Here is an 18058-nt window from a genome sequence, read left to right as displayed (position 1 = left end):
CCGGGGAGTGGCGCTGACTGACAGGGCATAGGTAAACATTGTGCTGGCGACGCGCTGCCTGTCGCCAGCACTGCGGGGGGTATAGCGGCGCGCAGGGGGGACATGGAGGCACACCATGGGGCAACGGAGGCTGGTCTTAGTGTGCACAACCAGCCTCTGTGCCCCAGTAACCTAATTAAATCCCACCTTGGGTTCTCTTTAAGTTTGCATGTGTTAGCTTTGCTTGCAGGTCACTTTTTCTCATGAGGCCTTTCCAATTGAGAAAAGTTTTTTTTTTTTTTTCAGTGTACTTGATACATGGTTGCAGCATCTTTCCAGTTTTTTTTTTTTTTTCTCCTCTGTAGCCCACTGCAGTGCTAGTTACTGAAAGAGGTCAGCGTTCTCTTTGGTTGATGAGTAGTGTGCAATATTGGGAACAGATGTTAAAGTTGAAGAGCAGTAATGCTATCTCAGCTTTGCAATTACACTGTTGGGATGAATTTGTTGGCTTATAATGAAGGCAACAGTGAGTGGTTTGCACAGGGGCTTTTTTAACTCCCATTAATAAACCTGTCTATAACAAAGGTAACCATACCACGCTGCTTCAAAGTTACTTTTCCTTGTACACTATAGAGAATCACTGATGTGTTTCATTACTTCTTCAGCAGATGGGTAAAACTTTGTATTCTATGCCTTGCCGCTAACTCTAAGATATAGAATAGGTGGTCATATGAGTCAAATGGGTACCATCCATGCAGAATCAAAATGCTTAGCAAATGCTGTGGGCATCACCATACTAGTGGTCTTTGTATTACTGCCCTTATCTGCAAGAGCAATGCTCCACTGCTAACCAATATACTTATAGCCAGTGTGTCAAAGCTCTTGGTAGCTACACGCCATACAATTATTTTATTTATTTATTCGATTTGAACACTCTGATCAAATTTTCCATTTGATCGGAAGTTTCCCCCCAAAAAATGTTTCTAAGCTACTCGATCTACACTACACTGCCCAGTTACACTGCACTATGCCCCATTTCCCCACCAGTTACACTACACTACAATACACTACACAGCAATACACTACACTTAAAGAGGAGCTGTTAGGTATAAGGTCTCAGAGAAAATAAACACATATATCAGTAGCTAAATATTGGCTATAGTATTTGCAGAGAATGATGCTTCTGACAGCTCATGGCAGGTTCCATGTTTGTCTCCTATGAAGCCAAATGTGTCGTCATGTCCTGCCTGCTTCCTGATGATTCCACTCACAGAAAAGCTCCTACTGAATAACAGTACTGTGCAGTGAATATTAAGTAGCCATGTGGCTAGGAACAATAGCGGACTCCTGCAGTGTACTCTGCCCGGAGATTTATCAGTGCTGTGCGCTGGACTGAGTTACATGCTATTGTAACTTGACCCTGTAACTTCTCATTAGCAGCCGAGGGGAGGGCCCCAGAATGCTTTGCAGTATGGTTTGCGGCTTGCGGCTTCTTAAGAGCTTGGGTCTAACAGCTTTGCTGATAAGCACACATCAAATGAAAGAGAGATTTTTATCTTCAGTGTTGCCTTTTTGGCTTCCTTCTAAACTGTTTAACACAGGAGAATAGAGGTTTAAATTAGCTTTTGCAGCCTGACAGTAAAGGTGCCCATACACTCGTCAGATTGGCAGCAGATGGATAAGAAATGCATCTGATGATCTATCTGATGCGTTTTTAGAACATTTTTTACCAGGATAGAATTCCAATAGATTTCAGTTTGAAATCTATTGAAATTGGATCTGATGGCATTTTTTTGCCATCAGATTTCCATTAAGGCCAATGCAAACTGATAAGCAATCTCATCAGATCGACCTAAATTTTCCACCCTGTTAGTTCGATGGAAATCCATCGAAATCCATCGAAATCGGCCATCGATCGGTCGATTGGACAACCAATTTGCGATCGATCGATCGGACAGAAAATCGGCTGAGTGTATGGGCCCCTTTACTCTTTAAACTAAACTGCACTGCACTAAACTACAATTAACTACACTAAACTACACTCCAATCAACTACACTAAACTACACTCCAATGAACTACACTAAACTACACTCCAATTAACTACATTACACTAAAATACACTCAAATTAACTACACTACACTACAATACACTTTCATACATTACCTGATCCTGCAGCCGCGATCTTCCCCCTGGCTGTTGGCGATCCTCTTCAGCATCCTCCTTTAAACCTGGGTGCCGCAGCGCGTTCCTCTTCAGTGGCAGCGGTAGGCAGGGACAGCGGCCACCTACCACTGTGCTGGGGTCACGACGCTGGAAGAGCTGCTCTATGTGCTTCACACAGAGCGGCGTGCAGGGAGGAAGGGGGAGCGGCCAGAGAGAGAGCGCTGCCAAATGGCAGCTGAAGTAGTGCTTCAGGAATGCCTCCAGTAGGCGTTTAGAGAGAACCCGAGGTGGGTTCTAAGAATCCTAATAGCAGACAGGCTCGCTGTGCATGTAATCACCAGCCTCTGTTGCTATATATCGTCCCTCCAGGGCCCCCCTGCGCTCTGCCCCTCATAAATCAAATCACCAGCCGACTGTTTACAATTTGCTATCAATCTCTGCCGCTCCCCGCCTCCTCCATAGCTCCGGTTCCTGCCTGTGTCCATTCCCTCTTCGCTGATTGTAGGGAAGGGACTCGGGTGGGGATCGGAGCTATGGAGGAGGCGGAGGAGCGGCGGAGATTGATAGGCAATTGTAAACAGCCGGCTGGTGACACGCTGCGTGTCGACAGCGCGGCTGTGATTTATGGGGGGGCAGAGCGTAGGGGCGTAGGGGGGCCCTGGTGGTACGATATATAGCAACAGAGGCTGGTGATTATATGCACAGCCAGCCTCTGTCTGCTATTGGGATTCTTAGAACCCACCTTGGATTCTCTTTAAGCAGGCAATACCTCTCCTCCCTTCCCATCGCCCCCTCAGGAACACTTTAAGAATACTTGGAATGTCTGTCAATATGTTACTGCTCTTGTCCCTCTTTTGGAGGGATATTCAGTCCCTTCCTGCCCTGGCATCAAGTTGCCACCTGCTATATCCTAAGGGAATAATAATAATGGCAGTATTTGTATAGCGCCTTTCTCCTGTCGGACTCAAAGCGCTTGCGAGGCAGCCACTAGAGCGCACTCAGTAGGCAGTAGCAGTGTTAGGGAGTCTTGCCCAATGAACTCCTTACTGAATTACTGGCTTACTGAACAGGCAGAGCCAAGATTCGAACCCTGGTCTCCCGTGTCAGAGGCAGAGCCCTTAACCAGTACACCATCCAGCCACTCATTGATTCCGGGTGATACGCCCTATCCTGTTACTGACAGGTGCATGTGTGAGATCTGAGAAGCAGAGAAGGAAGTAAATAGGATACAAGGGCGGGCCAGAAGGGTGAAAGAGGCGTGTTTTAATGAGCACAACGCAATTTATTCTTCCATACCGCTCTGATAAACAGGTAGACAAGGAGAGCTGGCCAATCCGCTTAGGGAGAGGGAAAGTTGACCAATCCAACCAGTCAATCAATCACCTATATACTGTTATAAACTGGATACCACATACAGTACAGCACCAGTATCAGTTCATACGCACCAGTATATGATAGTTTGTTTTGTATTTGTGTGCGTTGGAAGAGGGGTAGTCCTTGTACGGCGAGTATATCCCAAACTCTATATTTTAACTGAAAGTTGGGGGGTCGTCTTATACGTCGGAATATACGGTTTGTTTTAACTTCATTATAGGTTTGTGTTATGCAAAATTTAAATGTAAAACTGTTAATTTAGGGTTATAAAGTCAAAATATTACTGTACTTCAGAGAAAGAAAAACCAAAAGAAAACAAAAAAAAGACTGGCACTGCGGTCATAGAGCAAAAAAATGGAGGGATCTCCTGGTACAGAGGGGACAGGGTATCAGCCTTCCGTGTGCTCAGGATGCTGAAAGGGTCATCCAATATATATGCACTGAAAGATAAACAATCCGGCACTATGCTTTATAGGTCCATTCATCTGTCATTTATTGCTTCATTGTTTCAAGTCATGCATACATCCATGATTAAATATTCATATAAACAAATCGTTCATACCCTGTTCAGTAGCTGTTGTGGGGCAATGTGGGAGCAGCGGTCCACCTGACGACCGTTTCGCTCGAAAACGAGCTTCTTCTGAGGCTCGTTTTCGAGCGAAACGGTCGTCAGGCGGACCGCTGCTCCCACATTGCCCCACAACAGCTACTGAACAGGGTATGAACGATTTGTTTATATGAATATTTAATCATGGATGTATGCATGACTTGAAACAATGAAGCAGTAAATGACAGATGAATGGACCTATAAAGCATAGTGCCGGATGGTTTATCTTTCAGTGCATATAAAGTCAAAATATTTCTCTGGGGCTTTCCAATATAGGGAAGGTTATTTCAGACAGTGACATTTTCATAAGATTATTTTAAATACAAAAGCTAGAACATTTTGTTTATAACGCTGCTTGGAACTGTTCACATTTTTGTATATATGCATCATAAGCAAATACATACAAAATATAATTTTTTAATAGAAAAATCATACTCTGATTTATTACAAGATATGCCGTCAATCTATAATTACTGTTAGGCTGGATCCACACTATAAACGCTTTTGTGAGCGCTTGTGATTGCTGAGCGCTTGCTGAGCACTTTTCCCATTCACTTTGATTAAAATCATGGTAAAAATCATGTAAAATCTTTATTTTATGCATTTTGTGTATTTTATGTCATTTTTACCATGATTTTAATGAAAGTGAATGGGAAAAAGCGCTCAGCAATCACAAGGGCTCACAAAAGCGCTTATAGTGTGGATCCAGCCTTATAGAGGGTTCAGATCCAGCTATGCCCAATTTTATGATGGCAACACATTAAAGAGAATCTGTATTGTTAAAATCACACAAGTAAACATACCAGTGCGTTAGGGGACATCTCCTATTACCCTCTGTCACAATTTCGCCGCTCCCCGCCGCATTAAAAGTGGTTAAAAACAGTTTAAAAAAAAAGTTTGTTTATAAACAAACAAAATGGCCACCAAAACAGGAAGTAGGTTGATGTACAGTATGTCCACACATAGAAAATACATCCATACACAAGCAGGCTGTATACAGCCTTCCTTTTGAATCTCAAGAGATCATTTGTGTGTTTCTTTCCCCCTGCAGCTATCTTCCACTGAAGTTTCAGGCTGCTCTTTTTTCTTCCTGCAAACAGCTTTGCCCTTGTCTGTAATTCCTCACTATGTGAAAGCCCAGCCAGCTCAGAGGACGATTTATCCAGCTTGTAAAAGATAAGAGAGAAGAGAGAAGCTGCTCTAATCTAAATAACACACAGGCAGTGTGCATAGAGGGGCATGGAAGGGGGAGTTCATAGCAGAACCACAACACTGAAGAACTTGGCAGCCTTCCAGACACAGGCCTGACAAGTCTGACAAGAGAGAGATAAGTTGATATATTACAGAGACAGTGATAGTACAAAGTGCTGCAGTAAGCCAGAACACATTCGAATAGCTTTTGGAACTTGTAGGATGATAAAAAACAGATACAATGCAATGCAATTTTTGTTACGGAGTCTCTTTAAGGCTGGTTTCTTTATGGAGTTATTGATAATTTATAAAGACCAGACCCATGCAGGTGTTTGACATCGCTCTTCCCCCCACTCTACTTAAAAACGTTTACTTCAAACCTCTCATGATCTCGAATGGAGAGTTTTGCAAAAATTCCTGTCTGGACATGAAACGAGTCAACCTCTACCAAATAGGGGCACTAGCAGTTTAAAACCCCTAAAGATGAATGCCTTTTAGGTGACCTAAGGTTTCAAAGAATATTATTTTTTTTCTAACTCATGGTTTCCACTTTTTTTCCAGGATTTAAATAAAATGGCTGCTAAAATGTTTGAAAGTGAGGATGAGGAACAGGTGACTGAAGGAATCAATATATTGAACAATTTGATCATCCCGTGTATGCATGTCATCTTCAACAACAAGATCTCCAAAGAAGATTTGGCAGCAATTGAGGAAATGCGAAGTAGTTGGTGCTCTTATCTTGGCCGAGACATTAATGGTGAGTGCAATGACGTTTTCTCATCAAGAGTTTACTGGTGACGATGTCAGGTCTGCAAAACACAGAATTAAAGCCACGTAGCTAGATGACTTTTTGAGTGGACTTAAATCGACCAGAACTTTGTATAGGTTCCGGCTACTAATGTTTATGTACAAACCTGTAAACCTCTTGATGTCTGCAATGAAATCCTTGTAACATGTTTTTTTCAATAAAATTTTTTGCAAAGTTTTTTTTTTATTGTTTTTAAGTGGACCTGTGGCTCAAACTGTTACAAGGGATGGCCCAAAAAATTAAAATTCCTTTTGATTCAGGATTATGCAAATTATGTATGCAAATATATGCAACTAGAAAATGGACCAATTGAATCCCACTTTGGCAAGATCTGATTTAGTCAAGTTTTAAACTGCATAAATTTGCATTCAAAATTTGCTTAGTCCTGTATAAACCTGGGATTATTTTCATCTCATTGACCCTCAAAATAACAAATATATTCAGGGTGCACCCCCAAATGGCAATACGCTGGGTGCCCAAAATTAGTTATGCAAAAATAAGATATAGAACTAAAGAACTGTTTTGCAGAGTGCCCTTCATAATACCCAGAGTACCTAAGCATTTAAAGTTACAAAGTTCCTTCAAAAAGACATTACATGATGCATCACCTCTGTGATTCCAATAAGGTGTATCTGTACAGGTGCTGCAAGGGACAGATGTCTCCTGTTTTTGGAGTATGTGGCCTTTTTTTTATTTTTTTATTTTTAGGCACCCTGAATGCCAAAAAATGATTACATATAATGCATTTCTAAAGAAATGTTTGGGGTGGGCCACTAAAGGGAAACAAGCCAAGATTCCATAGTTTGGGGACTGCTGTACTAGTTAGTTCAGTTTTAAGCTGCCTGGTCTGGAGGTTTTTACCAGCAACTTTCTGCTGCACTGACCTACAGAGGTACTGGTAGTATAGGTGCATTGTGGGCTGTATGGTTCCCCATTTAAAATAACTGAACACATAAAGACCTGCATTTGGTTGAGCCCCCCCCCCCCTGTACTGGTGGCAGGCATGGCCGTGTTCTCCTCAGAATTTTTTTTTCAGCCGGGTGGCAGTAAAATGTAGCCGGGTGGTGCAAGACCGCAAAGCACGTCATCTGTGCGTACGCAGAGATGCGCAGTGCCAGATGACGATGCGGCGATTACTGCTGTAGTCCATGCCCCGTGTAAAGGTTATTTGCGGTTCCGGTGATTGCCAGACCACAAATTACTTCTCCCTCCGAGTTAATCTGCCTCGGACGGATACACATCCACATGCACACTCTTACTTGCTTTCATCCATTCACAAAACTCAACAAAAAAAAAAAAAAAAAAATTATAAAAAGTTTGTTTGAAAAAAAAAAATGGAATGCAAATCCAACTGAAATGGAACTGTAATATAGGTTAGCAATGCGTTATAAGATTTCTATCTAAACATTCATGCCGTGGCTGTGAAATAAAGAATAAGTACTAAAACAATGGCTTATGCACAATACTGGCAATAGCGAGTGGTATAGCAAAAGCTTAGGCATTTCAGCAGGTGGAGGTGGCAGGCCAGCTTGGACTGCAGTGAATATTGATATAGGCTGCAGCTCAGCTCTCTCCCAGTGTATCAGCAGCATACTGTCAGGGAGATGTCTGCTGTACCTCTGTACCGAGCTGCTGCCACCTAGAGGATGCTGCCTGAATTACAACATTCAGGTTTCCAGCATCGTCGAGAGGAAGCTGGGTGCTCGGGGAGAACAGGTGGGCGGGGCGCCCGGCTGATAAGGCTTGGGAAGAACACTGCATGGGTTCTCCCAGGGCATAGTCTGTGGCTACGAGTCTTCACCAGAGCACTGTGCAAAGTTTCTACCCCTAGTGGACGACAAACTACTCCGCTGCCTAGTAGCTACCAGGTCATGACCCCTAGGATTCTTCCATCAGTGACTGAGAGAATACCACTATACGAGGTCAAGGGCATTCAGCGATCAAAAGGTCAGGTCATATGTATTACAATCTCCTGACCCCCAAATAACAATTGCAGGCATCACCAAGTGAAACACCAGTGTGACTAGGAAAGCCAAACCAGCAATGTAAATTATAATTCTAGTGTTCAAGTTAATAGCTTGTGAATTTCTGTGAGCCAAAGGTCCAAGGCAAGAACTGCTCAACTAGTTAGCCATTAGATTTCCAAAGACCTGTATACTTCTGTATCATGTGAATCCTCATTTATGGTCTAGTGTTAATAACACATTACACTTAATAACTGGACTTTTTAGTCTCCGGACTTGGTAAAAGCAGCCCATTGTCTGGATAAGTAGTACAAAAAACGGTCAGCCAGCACACCAGCTTCTCAATGAGCAAAGTTTATTCTTCCAAGTGACATGTCAACACTAAGGTTAACTATTGTTTCGGGGCCACTAAGGGTCCCTTTCTTCAGAACAGTGCAGACAAACAATGTAACAAGGTACACCAAATATATACACACCATGTGATAGATAATTCACACCCCTGATCATGAGGAACTCCCCCCTCCCGTATTGTAAACATTCCATAATCTCCGCAATCAGAGATAAATCAGAACCTAAAATATACATGGGTAACACCAGTACACTGTACATATTCATAGATTGTGTCACAATAAGCATATGTTGCCCCAAGTACTGTGTACATACCAGGAAAGTAGTTAATAGGTTCCTGTCACTCAGTTGTATTTGAATCCATTGGCTCCAATTCTGTCCATAACAGCAGAGCCTCGCTGCCACGACCGTTAATCCCGAGTGGGCCCGTCCAATGTAACATGGAAACAAAACACGATAGGCTAAGGTTGCACAGAAGGAGCGGTGCACGCTGCAGGCACATGCAAAACAGTGTCAGCATAACCATAGAAACGTCACACCAAGAGTATAGGGCTGCTCGGTCAAGGCATGAGAGAGCAGCAAGGGCTAAAGTTTGCTCTGTAGCAACTGTGAGAGACTAGCAGGGACTCATTGTAAAATTTAGATAGACATGCCAACAAAGTTACACGTCAAGTAAACATGCAAACAAGGTTATATGTCACTGATGGGCAAGGCAACTGTAATAAGGTCCATATGGACTCACCCTGGGTGGGCTAAACTCGCGCTCATCCCGTAAACAGTTGCATGCATTATTTTATGGACACCATTGGGGCCGAAGAGAGCCAAACCATATTAAAGCAATATGCTACAATAAATTACATAACCAAGAGACTGGGGGGGGGGGGGGGAGGGAGAAGGGAGGGGGGGGGGCTGAAAAGGAGAGGTAAGGGGAAGGAAGGAAAAGAAGGTGGGGGGGAGGGGGGAGGAAGAGAAGGGGCAGGAGGAGGAAATGCACATCAGGAGCAATAAAAACGTGCAGTTGCAAATCTATATCATAAATAATGATAAACAGTGCTATTAGATATTCAAAGCATGTGAGTGCTACTCAATCACATTGACATAATTATAAATTCGTGGTCATCTATCCTCAAGATAGCAGGAGAAGGAGTTATATTGATCAAGTCCACTTGGGGCAACTGTGTCCAGAGTATATATCCAGAATGTTTCTTTTTGAAGTAAGTTTGTCACGATTTCCACCTCTCCTTGGTTTTTTAACATGGTCAATGACCAGGCCCTTAAGTTCACTCACTCGGTTACCCATTTGAACAAATACAACTCTGAGTGACAGGAACCTATTAACTACTTTCCTGGAATGTACACAGTACTTGGGGCGACTTATGTTTATTGTGACACAATCTATGAATATGTACAGTGTACTGGTGTTACCCATGTATATTTTAAGTTCTGATGTATCTCTGATTGCGGAGATTATGGAATGTTTACAATACAGGAGAGGGGCGTTCCTCATGATCAGGGGAGTGAATTATCTATTACATGGCGTGTGTGTGTGTGTGTATGTATGTGTATACACATATATATATATATATATATATATATATATATATATATATATATATATATATATATATATATATATATATATATATATATATATATATATATATATATATATATATATAATCTTTTGTTACATTGTTTGTCTGCGCTGTTCTGTGTTCTGAAGAAGGGGACCCTTAGTGGCCCCGAAACAACTGTTAACCTTAGTGTTGACATGTGACTTGGAAGAATAAACTTTGCTTATTGAGAAGCTGGTGTGCTGGCCGACCGTTTGTACTACTTGGATTGAAGTGGAATGTTGCTTAGCATCCAAGGTTATGCACCCGGAATAGCACTTTGGATAAGTGTGCCTCTCTGCACCCTCTGACTTCATTCATTGTCTGGATAAAGCTTGGAAGATTGGTGAATCTGTGACCAGTTTGCCAATCTTAAAGAGGAACTCAAGTGAACATAATGTAGTAAAAAAAAGTGCTTCATTTTTACCATAATTATGTATAAATGATTTAGTCAGTGTTTGCTCATTGTAAAATCTTTCCTCTCCCTGATTTACATTCTGACATTTATTACATGGTGACATGTTTACTGTGGGCAGGTTATGTAGCTGCTCCTAGCTGTTTTGGCTGTTAGAGACAGCTATAAACAGCTATTTCCTGTCTGTGAACCTTGTTACATTGTAACAAACTGCCAAAAGTACTGCGGTCCCAGAGCTTCTTGTGGGAGGGGTTTCAGCACAAAATCAGTCATACAGCGCCCCCTGATGGTCTGTTTGTGAAAAGCATTACATTTCTCATGTAAAAGGGGGCATCAGCTACTGATTGGGATAAAGTTCAATTCTAGGTTGGAGTTTCTCTTTAACTCCAGACTTCTTTACACTCTAGTGAGATGTGCAGGACCACTCATGTTTTCCAGTGACATTTGGCTAGAAAGAAGTTAGACCGGCACCATCAGTAGAATTTAATGCTCTTTTAATATTCCTTAGTGCATAACAGCCATTACAGCGACGTTTCGAAGTTTCCACTCCTTTTTCAAGCTTGGCTGAATACAAGTGACAATATGGCTGACACATAGCCGCTTTATATATCATACATCAGCTGGGGGACACCAATAGTCATGAAGCATACTCATACCCAATAACAACGGTCCTTACAGAGTCGGACCTGATGGAGAACTAGACTAATGGGCTCCCATTGGATGCCTCCATGTGAGGCTACTCACCTCTGTTATTTTGAAGTGCGACGGTTCCGCATCACAGTCCGCCCCCTGGCTCCGGAGTCTGTCCGCGTCATCACCCCATAGCCCACCGCTCGGCGGACTTAGTGGGAGACTTCGGGCAGTCATGTGGGGCGGCGCGACGTCACACGTCGTCACCGCCCACATCTACCGTGGCCCAATGATGAGAGCGCCGACGCTGTCAGCGCTACTCATCAAGGTGGAATAGTGGAATACGGAAGCGCCAGTGATGCGGAGTCCGTAACACTAAACCCATGTTAATCCGTGCTATACGGAATCCGCAAGTTGCAATATCTAAGTCTACGTGGAGGCTGCTATCCCTATTCAAGGGTCATATGTAAAGGAGGAGAAGCAGAGGGGAGACAGCGGAGAATCTGACAGTAAATAAAGAGGATCTGACAGTGATAAAAAGATCTATCAGTAATAAAGAAATCTGCTATATCCACATATCAGATAATCCAGTTACATGGACATAAACACACTATAATTATAAAGTGATGACATGGCCCAATAAAGAAATACCCTGGATATAGGATCGACACCATGAGGTCCAGGGGCATAGTAAATCATTATATAAAAGGTAATAAATCAAGTTCACGATTAAGGCCCCTGGGCTCCATGGTGTCAAGAACCTTAATCCACTGAGCCTCACGCCACAATAATTTCTTAATGCGATCACCCCCTCTCCTAAGAGGGGGGACTTGTTCCAAGACCAAAAATCTAAGCTGACTGACATTGTGGTTAGCTTGAACAAAGTGATAGGGGACGGCCTGGTCTGTCAACTTCTCACGAATCGCATGTTTATGCGATGACAATCTCTTCTTCAATTTTTGAGTGGTTTGACCCACATAGATAAGTCCACACGGACATTTTAATGCATACACCACATGCGTGGAGTCACAGGTGTGACATCCCTTAATTTTAAATTTAGTTCCACGATGGGGATGAATCACTTCATCTCCTCTGATCACAGAATTACAATGGACGTTCTTGAGGTTCTTGACACCATGGAGCCCATGGGCCTTAATCGTGAACTTGATTTATTACCTTTTATATAATGATTTACGATGCCCCTGGACCTCATGGTGTCGATCCTATATCCAGGGTATTTCTTTATTGGGCCATGTCATCACTTTATAATTATAGTGTGTTTATGTCCATGTAACTGGATTATCTGATATGTGGATATAGCAGATTTCTTTATTACTGATAGATCTTTTTATCACTGTCAGATCCTCTTTATTTACTGTCAGATTCTCCGCTGTCTCCCCTCTGCTTCTCCTCCTTTACATATGACCCTTGAATAGGGATAGCAGCCTCCACGTAGACTTAGATATTGCAACTTGCGGATTCCGTATAGCACGGATTAACATGGGTTTAGTGTTACGGACTCCGCATCACTGGCGCTTCCGTATTCCACCTTGATGAGTAGCGCTGACAGCGTCGGCGCTCTCATCATTGGGCCACGGTAGATGTGGGCGGTGACGACGTGTGACGTCGCGCCGCCCCACATGACTGCCCGAAGTCTCCCACTAAGTCCGCCGAGCGGTGGGCTATGGGGTGATGACGCGGACAGACTCCGGAGCCAGGGGGCGGACTGTGATGCGGAACCGTCGCACTTCAAAATAACAGAGGTGAGTAGCCTCACATGGAGGCATCCAATGGGAGCCCATTAGTCTAGTTCTCCATCAGGTCCGACTCTGTAAGGACCGTTGTTATTGGGTATGAGTATGCTTAATGACTATTGGTGTCCCCCAGCTGATGTATGATATATAAAGCGGCTATGTGTCAGCCATATTGTCACTTGTATTCAGCCAAGCTTGAAAAAGGAGTGGAAACTTCGAAACGTCGCTGTAATGGCTGTTATGCACTAAGGAATGTTAAAAGAGCATTGAATTCTACTGATGGTGCCGGTCTAACTTCTTTCTAGCTACAATACTCTGGGGTGCTGCCAGAGTGGACCAAGGCACATCAACTTCAACATCATTGAGTTGAGCTTCACCATACCGCAGTGACATTTGGCCAAAGAGCACCTTTTTATTTTAGGCCCATTATGTTTGTTCTTCAGTAAAAATGGTTAAGCGCTCTTCTCTGCCTGTTCCTTCTTAGACACAGCAAATATGTCATATAATGAAACCCCCCCCCCCCCTTCGGGGAGAGACTCACCAGACTTCTAGGCCTCCAGGGCCAATGCTCGCATTCGGGGTATTGGCCACCCCGCAGCCTCTCTGGCAGTCCTCTCTTGGCTATTCCCAGTCTGTGTAAGCAAAAAACGGATTCCACATCGCGTAAAAGCGTACCAGTTTATTTTAAAAAAAATTTAAAAAAATTTAAAAACAGATCAGTGGTGTATAACCACTCATTGGGTCAGAAAACTTCATCAAAAATGAAAAAACACAGCCAGCCCCTTGTTTTACAAGCTACCTGATTCCAGGTACAGGGGTATGCAGAGATGAGATGCACTAAGCTGGTGACAAGGCGCACGCCTCTGTCATTTAGCGTCCCTCTCCGCAATAGCTTACTGGCTAGTGCTCTAAAAGATACCGAGCCTGCTGCACACAGACAATCCCGCCGCGTCCAGCGAGCGTCGTGCGCTATGACGTCACTCCGTGGCTCCGCCCAACGTTTCGTTGCCCTAGCAACTCCTCAGGGGCATTATGTTTGTTGCAAATGGGATGTACAAGTAAAGCGGAATATAACCCTGCATTTCAACTTTGCTCTAAAACATTATTTACAGTATATTATATGCAACCAGCATTTTTTTTTTTACTAGACCAGCATTGGAATGGTTACACAGGGCTTTAAGGTTCCTAGAGATTTCTGCAGACGCATCCGAACTTGAGACAGATACATTTTGTTTACATACATGTATCTAAGTGTTGAATGTGACTCATCTCTCTCACTGAGAAGGAGTTGGAGGACAGCCAAAGAGTGTGTAACATTTCTAAATCTATACATATAACTAAATAGAATGTAACTATCTGAACGTCTGCATATCTCTCCACGGAACTTAAAACCTCTGTGTTTAACCCTTCCAATGCTGGTCTAGTAAAAAAAAAATGCTTTTTGCATATAATATGCTGTAAATAATGTTTTAGAGCAAAGTTGAAATGCAGGGTTATATTCCGCTTAATGAAACCTAATGGCGGTAATGTGATAGTATAGAGGTACTTTCTGTCTCGGGACTTGAAATGGTCAGTGAGATGCTAATAATGCTGCTACAGTGCAAATTATGCAACTTGGAATCGGACCAATCAAATGCACCTTCTTCCCATTTGGAATGACCCAGTTACTGCATACTGTTTGAATTAAATTTGCATGCACGTCGAAATTACTAGCATCTCATGAAACCTCTTTAGCTATTGCAATGCGAGCAAAAGAGCAATGCGTACTCTTGGACGCATGCGGCATCACGTGGTCCCGCCCGGCCAATCGTCGCACAGAGCGGCCGCTCCAGGAAGTAAACACTGCACGTCACTGAGTGCAGTGAATATTAATTAGCCATGTGCCCGGCCGCTCTCCCCTCCTCCCCAACATGACTGAGCATGTGCAAACAGTCTAACGCGGCTTAGCCACGCAGAACGCACAGCATGCAGCACTTTGCTACGTTACAGTGTAACGCAACGTGGGCAGTGTGAACAGCCCACTTGTTAGATTGCTGTGCATTGGGGGAGCGTTACAGGCTGCACTAACGTGCGTCTGTAACGTCCCTGTGTGCAAGAAGCCTAAATGTGTTTCTCGCATGCAGAAAAAAAACTGACATTCTGCATCCTGATTATGCACATGTTGTCAGTTTTCTGTATCACTAACATTAGCTGCTGTGGAAAAACGCACGCGTTTTCCTGCATAGAAACACACTTGGTGTGCAGAAAAACGCGCGCAAAAAACTGAAAGACAAGTGTGTTCCCTGCCTGAAATATTTTGCTTTGCATGTAATGATTCTTTTTCATATATTCCACCTTTTAAGTTGAACTACTGAAATAAATGGACTTTTGCACAATAGTCTAATTTTTTGAGTTTTACCTGTATATCAGGAATTGTCATAATCAAGCATATAAAAAATATTATAGTATTGTATCTTAATTCAGTAATTGTCAAACATTGGGTGTCCTATTTATTTCTTTTCAATGCTTTAACAAGCAAGCTTAGTGTCTAAGCTAGATGAAAATGCACAGTGCTCAGTATGCAGGGATTTGAATGCAATAATCACGCAACAGCTTGCACTGGAAACATAGGTCTCACCAGTTAAATGCAGTTACAGTACTGCAGTTAACTCTGCTGAGACACGAATTACCTCACCTGTGAAGGTTGAAAGCCCTGCTCTATGCATTCTAAACGTCTTGCTCTGGCTTGAAGGAGAAAGTGTGCATAGTGGGTCTTGCAATGCGTCCAATAGGACGCGTGCAAGACGTTTGGAATGCATAGAGGACCGCAGACGTATGGGTAAGTAACCCCCCTCTCCCAGCTGCACAACTGAGGCAATCAAGCCTCATTTTAATCACGGATTAGAATAGCTAGCCGCTTGTGAGCTCATCACTGCCGGCTGGTTCTTTTGAGGCAATCCCACACAGGCCCAGAGTAGTGTGCTGATAGAGAGCAGGCTACAAGTTGCTGCCAGCCTGCCTACAGGTCATGGGTCTCCGACTGATGCATGCACCCCAGCCCACTTTTCACCAAAGCTGGATGAAAAATGCTGCAGGGGCCAAAAAAAAAGCTTTACTATAACAGAAGTTCTATTATATCAGTTTACTATACCAGCCACTACTACCACGTACTTGTAATGGTGCTTGTCTGGGGTCTGGATTTTTAGTATACTATACCCAAAGTTTTACTATATCAGAGATATTTTGATTGATTGGAAGTCTGTGGGGCCAATTATCAGCATGCATGCAATGGATACCTATGTTCCATAAATAAAGACAACATATGAATACATACAAGTTATGCCTCATGCTCAGCTAGTTGAATATTCCATTTTTAATAACAAAAAATAAATAAATCACAAGTCGAAATGTATTTTTGTGGGGGGCATTTTTCATGTTGTATCTTTACACTTTTTTAAAATGTAGAATGGTACTGTAGATTTAAACACTTATTTTATCTGAGAAAATGTAGAGATGTGAATAATGGGTGTATTTATAGCTTATGTGGGGCTTCCTCCAGCCCCATGAGGTGCATGGGCTCCTTCACTGGCCGTTGCATCCATGTTAATCTCCCCCTGTACTCTAGCCAGTTGTGTACTTCTGCGCATGCATGGCCTGGCCACACGTGCCTAGAAGCATACTGCGCAGAACACTCCTGGCTTCGGTAACACGATGGCCAGATTACCTGGGAGGGGGGGGGGGTATCACGTGAACAGAGGATGGCCCATGCACCTCATAGGGCTGGATGAAAGTGAGGGTAACCTATTTTATCTGGCTATTCCTCCTGTTTATCACAAAACTAAAATTATGTTCCTGGCACAATTATATGGTGATATTTTATTCTGAAAGGTATATTTTTTTCTAATATATTTTTTCATCCTGAACTGAGAAGTAAATCTATTTTATAGTAAAAAGCAGTGGTTTGTGGGGAGTTTTATTATGCAGGAGGTGAGATCTCAAATATAGGTGTGCTTAAACAGTATATAGTTTACATTGCATTATTATTATTCGGGTTCCCTCATTCCACCTGCTTCCTCACTTTACATTTCTCCAATAGGTACCCATTCCAAGACCTCCTATAACATTCTTTTTATACTATTTTTATAAATGCTGCCCTATTATCATAATTGCTGTGCTACATGTAGTTGGCTCCCTATGACTCCTCATATGGTGACCACTGTGCCTGCTTATAGTGGTAGTCATTACTATTTTTCCTAGTAGTCTAGTGGTCCCCCTTCCCCACTATCTTTCACTGTGGGCTTGGTCCCCCCCCTCCCCCCCTCCCTATATATATATACCTCACATAGACTTTTCAGGTGGTTTAGTGGCCTCTTCCTGTTTTATATCAGTTTACCTGGTAGTCTTGTGAAAACTTTTTTAAATTGTTTTTTTTGTAAACCGTTACATTACATTGCAACTAGAATGACTGAAAGGCATAGTGTAATTTGACTCAACAGATAGTATTATGGTAAGTATGTACACGTGTTAAACACATGATAAAACAAGACATTAGCCTATTAACGAAGAACTAGTTGTTTGTGATGTCATCTTTATTCCCAAAAAACGATCAGATCAGCAATAGGCCACATAAAACCATGAACAAGCCATACATTATCTATGCATCCACTCATATTGTCGCCAACCTTGACAGATGAGATTTGGGTAGCCTAAGCAAAAAGTGGCCACAGCCATTATTGAATGATAATTGTGAAGAGACCCAATGTGCACCCCCCACACCCGTCTTGGTTATTTTGTAATGCACTGCTGCATGGCAACGGTATAGAGTCCAATACGAAGAGCAGTGAGGCCGGTTCCTCCGCCACATTCTGCAAACTAGTCATCAAAATTGGAAGATATTACAAAAGGACACAATGCTGTTGAAAACGTATGATTGGGGTCATTACAATTAGGAGATGTTAACCACTTCAGGACCACAGTGCTAAACCCCCCTAAAGACCAGGCTATTTTTGTTTAATTGGCCACTGCAGCTTTAAGGCCAAGCTGCATGGCCGCACAACACAGCAGACAAGTGATTTCCCCCCCCCCCCCCCCTTCTTTTTCCCCCCACCAACAGAGCTGTCGGTGGGGTCTGATTGACACGGCTGTCCCCAGTACAGCGCTGCTGCAGATCGCAGCGCTGTACTAAGCTAATAGACGGCGAATAACAGTCTCCTGAGCTGTGCTTTCTTGAT

At 43.0% G+C, this 18058-nt stretch overlaps 1 protein-coding gene across 3 annotated transcripts in view; it reads left to right on the top strand.

Annotated features, from left to right (window-relative positions):
• USP28 (ubiquitin specific peptidase 28) overlaps positions 1 to 18058 on the top strand; it is a 156003-nt gene that overhangs the window by 124515 nt on the left and 13430 nt on the right. For all 3 annotated transcript variants that reach the window (XM_068240790.1, XM_068240791.1, XM_068240792.1), the window contains one exon: positions 5878 to 6073. In XM_068240790.1, the coding sequence (XP_068096891.1) occupies positions 5878 to 6073 (196 nt within the window). The remainder of the gene's footprint in view (positions 1 to 5877; positions 6074 to 18058) is intronic.

This window comes from Hyperolius riggenbachi, chromosome 6 (genome assembly GCF_040937935.1).
Source record: "Hyperolius riggenbachi isolate aHypRig1 chromosome 6, aHypRig1.pri, whole genome shotgun sequence".
NCBI classification, from domain to species: Eukaryota; Metazoa; Chordata; class Amphibia; order Anura; family Hyperoliidae; genus Hyperolius; species Hyperolius riggenbachi.
Note: the sequence above shows the minus strand (reverse complement) of the source record. Positions and strands in the feature narration are given on the sequence as shown.